Source organism: Elephantulus edwardii, unplaced genomic scaffold (assembly GCF_000299155.1).
Source record: "Elephantulus edwardii isolate Elephantulus edwardi_28Jun2011 unplaced genomic scaffold, EleEdw1.0 scaffold00001, whole genome shotgun sequence".
NCBI lineage: Eukaryota > Metazoa > Chordata > Mammalia > Macroscelidea > Macroscelididae > Elephantulus > Elephantulus edwardii.
Genome location: NW_006399751.1, coordinates 4302238 through 4315400, shown reverse-complemented (window position 1 = coordinate 4315400; position 13163 = coordinate 4302238). Strand labels below are relative to the sequence as shown.

At 39.4% G+C, this 13163-nt stretch overlaps 1 protein-coding gene across 1 annotated transcript in view; it reads left to right on the top strand.

Moving 5' to 3' along the window:
- The window catches only part of WWP2 (WW domain containing E3 ubiquitin protein ligase 2), a 150114-nt gene that overhangs the window by 86154 nt on the left and 50797 nt on the right, over positions 1-13163 (top strand). The window contains exon 8 of the mRNA XM_006878647.1: positions 8458-8668. Coding sequence (XP_006878709.1) covers positions 8458-8668 — 211 coding nt within the window. The remainder of the gene's footprint in view (positions 1-8457; positions 8669-13163) is intronic.

The window sequence follows — 13163 nt, the reverse complement described above, 5'->3', positions numbered from 1 at the left end:
GACAGGCTTACTGAGCAGAAGAGATGTCTTTGAGTCACTCTGAAAACTCAGTTCTTTAGCAGCATTGCCTGGAAGCGTCAGAGCGTCTCTGATAGCTTATTTTTAAATCATTGTTGGATTACACTGTGGTCCACCTAGACTGCAAGATTTGCAGTGAGAGCTCCAAACTGACTCCTTCTGGAGGCTGGTAGCTTCCTGAAGAGCTGAGTTAAAACTAGCTAATTCTGAGCTCTGTGGGTAGGGTGAGCTGGAGGTGAGGAGTAGCTATTGCTGTCACAGCTCCCATGCCACCTGTGTTTATGTACTAGGATGTCCAGTAATAGCGTGGTCTGCCCATACCATCTGTGTGAAGGAGACAGCATGGTGGCGACCATGGAGAGTGTTAATAAAGAATCATGCGCAGTTCAGTGAGGCCCCAGCAAATAAGCTTCTCTTAGAAAAAGAAGTGTTTTGGGGGGCTGGGGGGAAGACCAACATTTCCATATAGGGAAGGAAGAACTGGCTTTTTGGAGCTAGTTGTGAAGCCAACATTATTGTGGTATTAGATTTTCTCTGCCATCTTAGTGAAAACTATAGGTAGATCTAAATTATACTGGCTTTTCTTTACATTGGATCTAAATTAACTTCTTTTTGTCTTGAGATCTTGTTATCCCAGAGACATTAGTTATTTAATATATATCACATATATTTGGAAGCAGGAGCCTAAACAACATGTCTCTGGCAACTCTGTGAACTTTGAGGTAGTTACAGAAAGGCTTTTCAGGTCTTTTGTTCATAGGGTTTCTATGAGTCATGCTTGACTCGACGGCAATCAACAACATTCTCATATATAGTTAAAGATTATTTTTTTTTTACTCATTCTGTTTGTTTCTGATTTGAAACTAGCCTCTGATTTTTGTTATTGACATGCTGTAGTATTTTTAAAAAAAGTGTCTAGGAGGGCTAATCTTGTTCTGTCTTATTTGTTTTTGTCCATAACATTTTTTGGTAGCTTATGTATTTTCTAAGTGAACTTTAGATTTGCATTGTTAGAATAGGGGGGAAATGTGTTCATTTCTAGGAGCTCCGGTGGTGGAATATGTTACTTGTTATATCGCTTACTGAAAAGGTCAGTGGTTTGAATCCACCACTCTCTCTTTGAGAGATGGGCATTCTTCTCTCATCAAGATTTAAAGCTTCAGAAACCAAATGTAGGGTCAGGTCACTATGAGTTAGAATTGACTCAACAATAGTGGGGTTTTTCCTGTTTATATGGTGACGGATGGGAAAAATGTTAACCTTTCCATCTTACAACATGGCATAGCTTAGTTAATTTTTAAGTTTTTGTTCCTCTGTTTGTATCATTTTTCTAGTTTTAGTTTCTTTTGTGGAGAGCTGATTGAGCATGGCACAGGCAGTTTTGATTCTCACCTGTTAGACACAGAGGCTTCTTTCATGACTTATTTTACAGTAGAGTGTATGTTACTGGCTAACACTCAGTGTAAAAAGCTTCTTTTGCTGGTGATGGCCTGCTACGTGCCTGAGTGTTACAGCTTAAAAGACCTGTGTGTTCGTCAAAGGTTGGTCTTCCCCCTCCCACCTTCCCACCTAAGGATCTTGGAGCTCATAGTGAGCTGGCGCTGAGCCTAGGATTAAGGGAAGAATTTCGATTCCTGATCTCGTCTTGGCTAGATGTGACTACAGTATGTCTTAGTCTGATTCATAAAGTTAGAATGTTTAACCAACAACACAGAGAGAACCTTGTGAAATAGCTACAACTGCAGAAACCAGAGGCTATTCAACTGCTGTTTTAACAACTTACCCCATTTACCCTCTTTTACATACTGTACCCCGCTCTTTCCATCAGAGAAAGCCATTGTCCTCACCATCCCACCCCTACCCCAAATACACACACACTTGGTCTTCTTAATTTGAGGACCATTTCTGCCTTTTATCATGATGTTCAGCCCTCTTGGTGGTCCTTCAGTTTTCTGTAAAATGGGAATGATAAAAATAAATGAGCTAATGAAAGTGAATTTGTTAAAGTTAGTGGAGCAAAAGAAGAATATCCATGGAAAAGCTTGTGACATCCAGATTCAATCTAGAGTTTAGTTAATAATAATATACTAATAGTAATTTTTTCTTTAGTTTTGAAATGTTACACCTTTAAGAGACATTGGATGAAGGGCACATTATCTTTGTAACTTTTTATAAATCCCAAGTTACTCTATAATTTAAAAATAAAACTAGTATTTTAAAAAGAAGGAATCTACTTTGCAAATGACGATGTCACCTATTTCAGGTACTTTTATTTCAAATAATGTTCTTTCTCTAGATTATATGGATTTTTAACAAGTCTGAAAACATGTTCATGAAATGTCGTTTTTGCTAAGTACTTTGGACAGTGTCAAGAAGTAGAAAATTAGGCCCTTACCCTATAATCTGTTTCCAAATTAGAAGTTGAAAATATACTAATATTAGCTAAGTATCAACACAAGGCTGTCTCAGGGCTGTGTGATTGTACACACCATAGATGCTGTGGGCTCTGAAGAGGAACCTAAGTGGTGGTGGGACATTCAGGAAGGAGGACTGAAGTCAACAAAGGGATAGAGGCAAGAATAGAAAGGAAGTAGTCAGAAGTAAGTAAGGAGAGCTAAATTATGTATTATTGGGATTAGCTATGAATTATAGAGATTAATGGCTAGAACATCTTGGCCATATTGAGTTAAAAGAGATGTAAAGTGCTGCTGTTCTTTATGGTTTGATGAAATTGTAGCTCTTTTCTCTGATGACCCAGTTTTTCTCCCTACTTAAAGCCATGTGATGGTTTGAGTATAGGGCCCTATGGTCACTGGTTCGTAAGGTGTCATTGGGCCACTATTTTAGTTTGAATTTTAATTTCTTCTAACAGCTGTGATTGGGTGGACTTACTACTAGAGTTTTTCAAGCTGTCAGTTCATACACACATTCTTGCATACACTCTTTGAGACCAGAGTATGAACATGGGAACAGAAAGCTTGTCAACACTAAGCTATCCAGCTCTCATGCTCTCTTACTTCCAAATCTGAAACAAAGGTGTAGCTCTAAGCTCTTAACCAGAACATCTGTGGCAGATGGAGTCCTGGTGGGACCCCTCTTACTACATTGACAGCTGCGAGAACAATCAGATCCAGGTGGTGGTGACTGAAGGCACTTCCCCAGGGCATGTCCTGGGGCTGCTTATGTACTTTTCTTGGCTAATAATCTCATCATCATAATAATTTTTTTATAGGTAGTGCTTATGCATTATACAAACATTCATGTATAAAATCTTAGAGTATCAAGAAAATTGTTTTAGTTCAGTATTTCAAATTCACTCCCTTCTCTTGAGGAAGCCACAGTTAAAAGTTTCTTTCAAAGGTTTTCTTTTGTTATACAAAACCCATGCTATATATAGGAAACTGTGGTCTAGTGGGTAAGAAGTTGTACTGTCTTAAAAATCACGATTAAAATACAATTTTATTTAAAAAAAAAAAAGAAGTTGTGCTGTCAACCCAAAGGCTAGTCTAGAGTGAGAAAGAAGGACAATCTCCTCCTGTGCTGTTTGCAACCTCTGATGTTCCAGGACAATGGCAGTAAACAATAACAGCAATAATAGTGATAAGTATGCTATACAAATTGTTTTGTGCCACCTGACACAACAATAATAACAGTGATAAACCTGGCGCCTGACTCGTAACTGACCCTCCAACAGTTTTTCAGAGGCAGTAAATGGCAATGGAGGAGATGGGTCATCATTCTCTAGTTGAACAACTGGTAGATTTGAACCTCATGCCTTTGAGATTGCAGCACAGCTTCTTACCACTAGGCCACCAGACACAATAGCAATGATAATTGGGCTGCTGACCAAAAGATTGGCAGTTTGAACCCATCAGTCACTCTGTGGGAAAAAGGTGAGGATTATGTAAAGATTTACAGTCTTGGAAATGCCAAGAGGAAGTTCTTCTTAGCTGAGATTGACAGCAGTGCATTTGGGTTTTGTTTTATGCTATCTACATCTCCTTTGAAAATACCCATGTGTAGAAACAAATCTTAGCAAAATACATGTGCTCTTCTGCCCTTTCCCACTTAAACATTGCTATCTTGGTAATTTTTCCCTAGAACCTGAAGCCAACTTAAAAGCCTGACTTAGCCAAAGACAGGACGATTTTTATGTCAGCAAGAGCAGAAATTACAATAAATCAAACTGTTTAAAAGATAAGAGTTAAAAATTATTTTAAACAAACAAAATTTCATTTTCCTTTTCTAGAGGTTATGAAGAAATCAACTCATTTTAGAGTCAAGCATTTTCTGTGCCTTTCTTTTAAGACTGACCCTTAAGGTAGTCAAATAATTGAGTTTCTTTCTCATTCTAGAAGTGTGCTAGCTAATGAGTGACGAAAGCATAGTAGAATTAGAATATTGCTATCTTACAATCCCCAGTGAATTAATGGATTTAGGCAATAATATTCAATGGTGGCTGACATTGATGGTGGAAGAGGAACAGCAGACATTATGTGTCTTCCTCTATCAGTGCTAGAAAATGGAATATATATAAAATTTCAAAAAAGACCAATGTGAACCCATTACCTAACTCCTACTGTTAACTCACTTGTGGCTATTTTAATGTCGTGTACACACTCATCCACCAGTCTTCTTCCCACTTCTCTTCCTGACTACCAGATTATTGCATTGTAATTTTTTGAAAAATTGTGTTTTATTCATGTACATTGTTTGTTGGGTTTTTTCCTCCTTCCTTCACTGATGAAACTCTTCAACACCATGATTTCCCCACTCCCCCCCATCCCCCCTGCCACCTCTCCTTCCCTCTTTGTATATCCATATCCATCTCACTGGTTATCCTTCTATTTTTATAATAATGGTCTTATGCAGTATTTGTTCTTTGCATTTAAATTTTTGACACCACCAAACTGTTCTGCAAAGACTTCTAGCAATTTTTACTCCCACCAGCAATATGTGAAAATGACTGTTTTTTACACTCTTACTAATGTGTGATTAAATATTGTCATCCTTGCCAGTCTGATAGATTTTAGAAAAATGGTAATTTGTTATGGTCTTAAATTATATTTCATGTGTCATAATTTGGACTGAGCACTTTTATTTCATGTGTGTAAGAGTAATGTATATTCTCTTTACTATGTGGTATTTCATTATGTATTATTTTAAAAATTGATTTGTTGGCTTCTTTTTCTTCTGAAAGAAGTTAAGTTATTGGCCTGTAATATGAGTTGACAATAATGCTGCCCAATTTGTTGCTTTTCTTTTTGCCTTTGGTGTTTTTGCTGTGTAGAAAATGTCAACTTTTAATGTTTAGCTGAATTAATTTATCTCCTATGACTTCTAGACTTCATATATTTCATTTTTCCATGTTTTCTTTAGTTCCTCTATAGTGTAATTTTTTATGTCAGTGTTTCTTATCTTCAGGAATTTATATTGATGTAGGAATGAGGTTGGACTATAAATTAATTCTTTTCCTAATACATTACCCAGTTATTCCTGCATCATTTTATTGAATTTTTAAAATTAATTTGTTTAAAATGTCTTTTTTGTCATATAGTAGTGGTAAAAAGATGTTGTAACCTTCTTCTGTAAAGATTTGCAGCTTTTTCTAAACCAAATATATCTGTGCATTGAATTCTACTTATGAATTTTTTTTATTCGTATCTCAGTACTGCATTGTTTTAACTACTGCAGCTTTAGAATATATTTTAATACTTTAGAGAATTGGTCTCCTAGCACATCCTTTTTTTTTAATTTCCCAGGTTTTCCTAACCATCTTTGTGTTTTAATTTTTCCCTGTACATTTTTAAATGCATTTATTTAGCTCTCAAAAAAGTCATACTTAAATGTTTTTAAAAATTGAAGCTAAGTTTTAAGTTTATATAAAGAGGACTAACATCTGTTGCACTTATAACTAACTTGGATGAGATAGACTAGTAATATAAATATAAAATCTTGCCTTTTTGCTGGGAAAACATCAGTTGCATAATATTTAGTCATTTGTTGAACAAGCTATTTAATTTATATGCCAGACAGTATTTCATACACAGGGGAAAAGCAAATGAATAAATTGTAGGCAGTCCCTAGCCTCAGGCTCTTGCCATTTGGTACAACTGAGCTTGGCAGCATATCTTATGAAGAAATTTTTGTTTCAGAAAACAGCCAATCTCATGTTAGCCAACTAGGCCATGTGGTTTGCTACAGAGGTCCTATCATCTTGAGTCAGATTAGAGCATGTGCAGAGGGAGGAAGAGATCAGAGGGAGCGAGTGGTGCAGGCTCCCGAGGCAGGCTCACTCTCATTGCCATCAAGTCAAAACCATACGTAGCTGACCCTCCAGCAGGTTTCCAAAGCTGTAAAGTGCAGAGGGGGAGATTGCCCATCTTTCTTCCGAGGAGCTCCTGGTGGATTCAAACTGCCAGAGAGATGCTGTCTTTGCGTGAGCAGTGCAGCTCCCAACTGAGTGTGGAGACAGACAGTCCCGTTGAAACTCATTGTCATCAGGTTGATTCCAACTCATAGCAGATAGTAGGGATGTTGCTGTGTGGCCTTGGGCAGGTTATTAACCTCTTGAGACTCAGTTTCCTCAACTGCAAAATGAAGGGACAGGAATTAAATTTTATTTATGGGGAAGAGGCTTAAATGATAGAATCCACATGAAGTCCTTTGCACCTAGTCAGACACACAGTTGTTGTTGTTGGGTACTGTCAAGTTGGAACCAATCCTTAGGAAAGCCTCCAGTGGGATTTCAGAGTCAGTAAATTGCATGAGAGGTGATTGCCCTTCTTTCTCTCATGGAGCAGCTTATAGATTTGACGGCATGGTTGCTTACCACTAGGCCAGCAGACCTCCCTGACGCTCAGTAAATGTTAATGATTAGCAGCCTTTGAGTCAACTCCTGCCTCCAGGAGACCCCCCTGCACAACAGAATGAAACCCTGCCAACTCCTACACCATCCTCACGTCCCATCTTCTCACACACAGGGTGCTGGGATCGGTAAGGTTTACATTGGCTGGTTTGTGTAAATAGTTTACCAGGCCTTTTTTCCATAGGTTAACTAGTATATTTGTATTATCACTTATATTTGTAGTCTGACTCTACTGGACCGATTGGAATTATTATGTTCAAGTCCTGACACCCCTATTTAGAATCAGAAATAGATATTCTGTTGAAGACGGTAGCCAGATACATGCTAAGGAAGTGGGTGGCCAGAAGTAGGATGATCCAGGAAACATTGTGACCTTGAGAACCGGGGTAGCCATACACTTCTTGTGCATTGTTTGGTGTGGGCGTAAGGAGCTCTGGTGGCATAGTGCATTATGTGTTTGTGTCTTGGACTACTTACTGTACCTCGGGTGGTTCGAATCCACGAACTGCTCCTCAGGAGAAAGGTTAGGCAATCTCCTGTAGAGACTTACAGCTTCAGAAACCTGAGGGAGGGTCATCGTGAGTGACTCAGCACCTTTCATTGTGGCATGTGAATGGGAAACAGATCAGCGAGTAGAATTCAGCTTAATTAACAAATCTTTCTGGCATTTCTACCTGTTTAGAGCAGAATGGCTCTGTAAGGAGCTCTCTGTCAAAGAAATTTTCAAGAAGCTGGATAACCATTTGTTAGGGAACCTACCAAAAAAAGAGGTTCTGAATTAGGAAGAGAAGGATAAAAAAGATGATTAAGGTTTTTTCTAAGAAATTCTCATATATTTGTCCACATGTGCAGTCACATGTGTAGGAAATTCTGTGCATGTGGCTTATCTATTTTCAAGTTACAATTCTACAAAACCTAGTTTGACTCTTTTGATTTAGAGGATATTGCAGTGCCTTGGGGTTTTTGTAAATATACACAATCATCAAGGAGATGGAGAAGGAAGCAGAGCTGACAGCTAGCTTTTTTCATTTCTGTCTCTTAGTTTCTGACTGCTGTCTTTTTCATCTAGTACATTAATCCTTGCTTCCTACTTTGAACATGATCCCTTAGAGAATAAGCATTTTATGGGACGTTTTCTGCCTTTGTTTGAGTACGGAGCTTTTTGAAGGAAGGTATTATTCTTACAAATCTAAAGAAAAAGGATCTGACTTGATAAACTTGGCTTTGTTACCTTTAGCACAGAATGCTTCCTGCTATTTTCTTGTTATCCTTATCTTTTCAATTACTTTCCTATTTAAATAATGTAGCTATGAATATTATTCAAACTTAATAAAGTTACAGGAAAGAGAGGGTATGTGATATATTCACATCAGATCTTTCCCCAATTTCCTTTGGGCAGGCATACCTGGATTGCTGTAATTTCCTAAGCTACATACTGGAAAACCTTTAGCTGTCTCCTGATACACAGATGGCAGCATGCTAGGTGGTGTGTTAGCATGTGAGGTGCACAACCCAGTAAAAAGGAACACAATTCTTAATTGATCTTTAAAATGTGATCTCTGTATTTCCAGTGAATGATGAACCCTCAGCAGCCCCTGACACTGAAGAAGTCTCTGTTGTTGGTGTGACTTCCCCACCTGCTCCAGTATCAAGTGTGACCCCAAACCCCAACGTGTCCTCTCTCCCAGCTCCGGCTGTACCGGCTGAAGGAGAGGAGTCAGGCACCTCGGGCACACAGCCGCTCCCGGCCACCACCCCGGCCCACGATGCCCTGCCTGCTGGGTGAGTGGCCTCCTGCCCCACAACAGTGCTTCTTAAAGCCTCCTTCACTGGGGTAGAAACAACCTGGTTATTTACTACCATGTGATCTGTAGTCTGTTGGGAGAAGGGAGGCTGCCATGCATAGGGGCTGGGGAGGTGTGGAAGAACTGCATAAATTTTCAAAAGCACCTAAATCACCTTGGATGGAATCAATACTACCTTATACTGTGAGTAGAAATGAATAGTTTGACTCTTTGAGTGTGGCTTTTATGAAACAAGGAGTTCATTTTGCCTTCCTGAATTATTGGAGGGTGTATGCATGGAGTGTCAAGAAAACAGTCAGGCTTTGTTGAATTTTATCTTATCTGTATATGGAGGACTCAAATTTTAGGCTTCTGGATATTATCATAGGTTATTTCTTTTCCCATAGCCAAGGCTGATGTTAACATGGGCTGCTAGTTTTCTTGCCATTCTGTAATTCATAAAATACATTTTATGTTAAAGACACTGGGTGATAAGAAGATTGGCCTTGGTAAACCAAAGGGAAGATCAAGTTTGTCTGTTTAGTGAGTGGAGAGTAAAAGTATGAATTTGGGAATCAAATGCATCTGAATCCCTGCTCCACACTATGTGGCCTGCTGAGTGAGTTGCTGACTCTCTGAGCTCTTGTTTTACGCTATAACGTAGAGATAACTGTCCTACCTATCTCTCCAGGAAATTTGGAGATTCAAATAAGATGGCAGATGAGAAGCACCCTGGGAACAGTGGACGATGCACCTGGTGAATGGTTTCTGGAGTAGTTGTGAAGGAACCAAAAAAGGGGCAATGATTCTGATCTGAATGGCACAGTGAAAAAATTTTTAATGTGTACTTTACATTCATTTTTTTAATGTGACATACAATTATGTAGATTGCAAAACATTTCCCATTTCAGCATTTTTGGCATATACAGTTCAGTGACATAAACTACATTCATCATGTTGCTGAAATATTGTTACCACTATCCATTTCCATACTTTTCTCTCAGTGTTGACAGAAGTTCTGTGTTCTCTAAGCAATGAGTCTGTAGTATCTTCCTGCTCACCCACTGCTGGTAATCACTAATCAACTCTGCTCCTTAGACACAGGGTAGCTAGCTGTGTGTAGGATCTGACTCAGTGCCCTTTCTCTTTATTTCACAGAAATGGAACCTCATGATATCTGCCCCTTTATGACTGATTTCATTCAGCATACTATTTTCCACTTCTAGCCATGGTATAGCATGGATCAAGCTTCATTTTTCTCTGTGGCTAAATCTCTTGTGTTTAATCTTTTCATCAAGAACTTAAGATTGTATATACATTTTGACTGTTACAAGTAGTGCTCAAGGACACACTGGTATACAAATAACCAGTGTTATTTGTATACACATAACCAACCATTTTGGTCCCTACTTTCAGTTCGTTGGACTTAGGCATGGAATTGCTGGAATATAGGGCAATTTTTGTTTATGTTATTTACTGTGGAGTCAGGACCAACTCGTAGCTGACCCTCCAGTGGATTTATAGAGGCAATAAATCACGTGGGAGGAGATTGCCCATCTTTTTTTTTTCTATGGAGAGTTGGTGGATTTGAACTGAGAGTCTTTGGGTTGGCAGTGCAACTGCTTACCACTAAGCCATATCAAATTGTTTTCCACAGTGGCAGCACCATTTTACAAGCCTACCAGCATTGGATGAGGTCCCAATTTTTCCAGATCTATTAGAGAAATACCTTTTGTTTCCCATTTGCTTGAATTATAGTCACCCTAGTGGGTTTTGAGTGATACCTTTTTGTAGTTTTGATTTGCATTTCCTTAAGTATATCTGAATAGCCCAGGAAACGTTATGGGGCAGTTAGTTCTAGTCTGTCATGTAAGATTTGAATGTCATGAGTTGGAATCAGTTCAACTTCATGCAGCAACAACAAGAAATGAAGTCTTATTTCAGTGACACCCAGTATAAACAGGGTCATTCGCACGTGCTCACCTGTCCATCCTGGTTACCAGTTTAGTGCCAAGGAAACTAGAATCCACATTGTTGTCGACATAGTCTGGCTGATGTTAGTTTCGGTGTGGTGGATAGGGTGGTCCGGAGCCTTTATCTCAAAGAAAAAGGAAGAAGTAGATAGTCTCTTACTTGAGTTATCATGTACTGTATTGTTCTTACTTCATTTTAGAAAATCCAAAAGTTAAAACCAAAGCTCTAAATCTAATGAAAGATACAACTGGTGACATTGTAGCTGTTGGATCTCTAGCTCTTAGCATTTACCTAATGCCTCTCTCTTGATTAAACATTGAAAGAATGAATAGAATAGCAAATGTTTCTGATAGGGCAGATCTGCAGAGAACCAGGGTATTGAAAGGCTACTCTGAATAATTTTTGTGTGTGATTTCTTTTAAAAAAATGAAGAACCAGCCGGCCGCCATTACCAGAATAAAGAAGTATCAAGCTGCAAAAAAAAAAAAAAAGAAGAACCAATTGCTTGGTCTAGTTACTTCCTACAAAGATGTCTTTTCTCTTTCATATGTGGTAAGAACTACTCGAAGGACCTTCGGTTTATAATTTCAGATGGAAAGCTATAATTTTGGGGGAACAGAGCAGATTCATGTTGGCAGAAGGAGAGAAAATGGCCACCCCTGTCCCCTGCGAGCTGTTTGTTTTCTTTCCTCTGAGCAAATGCCTGGAAGGCCAGCTTCACTCCTGTGTCAGTCATAGGCAATTAGGGCTAATGGCTCAACATGTCTTTATGTGGACTGTGTGTGAGGGTTACTGTTCTCGGAGATTGGGCGCTTCCTGTTTCCAGGCAGTTGGAAAACTCCAGGCTCTGAAAAAGCACTTCTGAGTCTGGTGGACTGAGCAGCCCAGGAAAGCTGATTTCCCTCCCTCATCCTGTCTGAGGCCACAGTGCTTTGCTGAGGTAGGATTTGGATGGCATTTAGAACATGTGCAGGTCTGAGGAGACTTCAGCATGTAAGATGGTCCAGAGTAAGGTGTTGGGGACCTTATCCTCCAGGCCAGGAGGCTTCCAGGAGCCTGTTTCTAGGATGGCTGGGAAAGCATCTGTGCTTTGTGGGCTCTCCCTGGGCCTGAGGGCTTCCACTGCCCTGCTGTAGTAGTGAGACCGACTAACTTCCCACTGGCTGTTCTGTGAGGCAGTCCAAAATGGGCACGTTTCTCAGTGAGCCTTCCAATTCATAATCCTGCTGTCCCCACCCATCTTATTTACACCTTCCAGAGATCCAGGCAAATTGTTATTAGGCATTGTTGAGTCATTTCTGACTCATAGTGGCCCCATGTACAGCAGAGTAAAACACTGGCTGCTCCTGTGTCATCCTCGGTCATTGCCGTTTGAGGCCCATTTTGCAGTCAGTGTCTGCACTGAACCTCAACATTCTGTTTTGTTGAGGGTCTTACTTTTCCTCCACTGACCTTCTACTTTCCTAAGCATGATGTCGTTTTCCATAAACTGGTACCTCCTGCTGACATTTCCAAAGTATTGGAGACCAAGTGTTACCAGTGTCACTTTAGAGGAGCGCTCTGCCTGTAATTTGTCCATGACAGGTTTGTTCTTCTGACAGCCCATGGTATGTATATTCATTCAGTACCTTTGCCAAAACCATAATTCTAAGACATCAGTTCTTCTTCGGTCTTACTTACATATTGACCAAGCTTTCACATACAATTGAAAATACCATGGCTTGAGTCAGGTATACCCAGATAAGACAGAGTATTTCTTTCTTTATATCTTGGTTTCAGAAATCAATCAAGAAATCAGTGAACGTGAAGAGGAATGCCATCCAAATTTGCAGAGAACCTTTATCTTTGTTGTTGGATACCATCTGGTCAGCTACAACTCACAGTTGCCCTATGAACAACAGAGCTGAACCTTGTCCTGTCCTGCACTGTCCTCATGATTTCCGAGGTGCTTGAGCCGTTGTTAAATCACTTTGTCAGTTCAAATTCTTGAGGATCTTCCTCTCTTCCTCTGACCCTACATCTTTCCCAGCATGATGTCTTTTTCCAAGGACTGGTCCATTCTGACAATATACACAAAGATGAAGTTTCACCATCTCTTCCTCTAAGTAGCATCCCGGTTACATTTCATCCAGGACAAACGTGTTTATTCTTTTGGAAATCCATGGGATATTCAGTACTCTTCTCTGACACCACACTTCAAAGCCATCATTTCTTTTGTTATCCTTATTCATTGTCAAGCTTTCCGATTCATAGGAAGCAACATCCTTTATGAGGGCACAGCAGTCTAGTTTCTGTTTGAGTGTTCAAGAAGCTGGACTCTATGAAGAAGAAGACTTATCAACAACCTGTGTTGTGCAGATGACATTACTCATCATAGCGACATCTTAGCTTTTAATTATTTTTTATTAATTAAATTTTATTAATTTTAATGAACATTTACAGAGATTTTGGGTTTCCATTCATTCATTGTTGCACTCTTTTCTCTACCTTCCTCCCCAGTTCGTTCCTCTTTTTTTTCC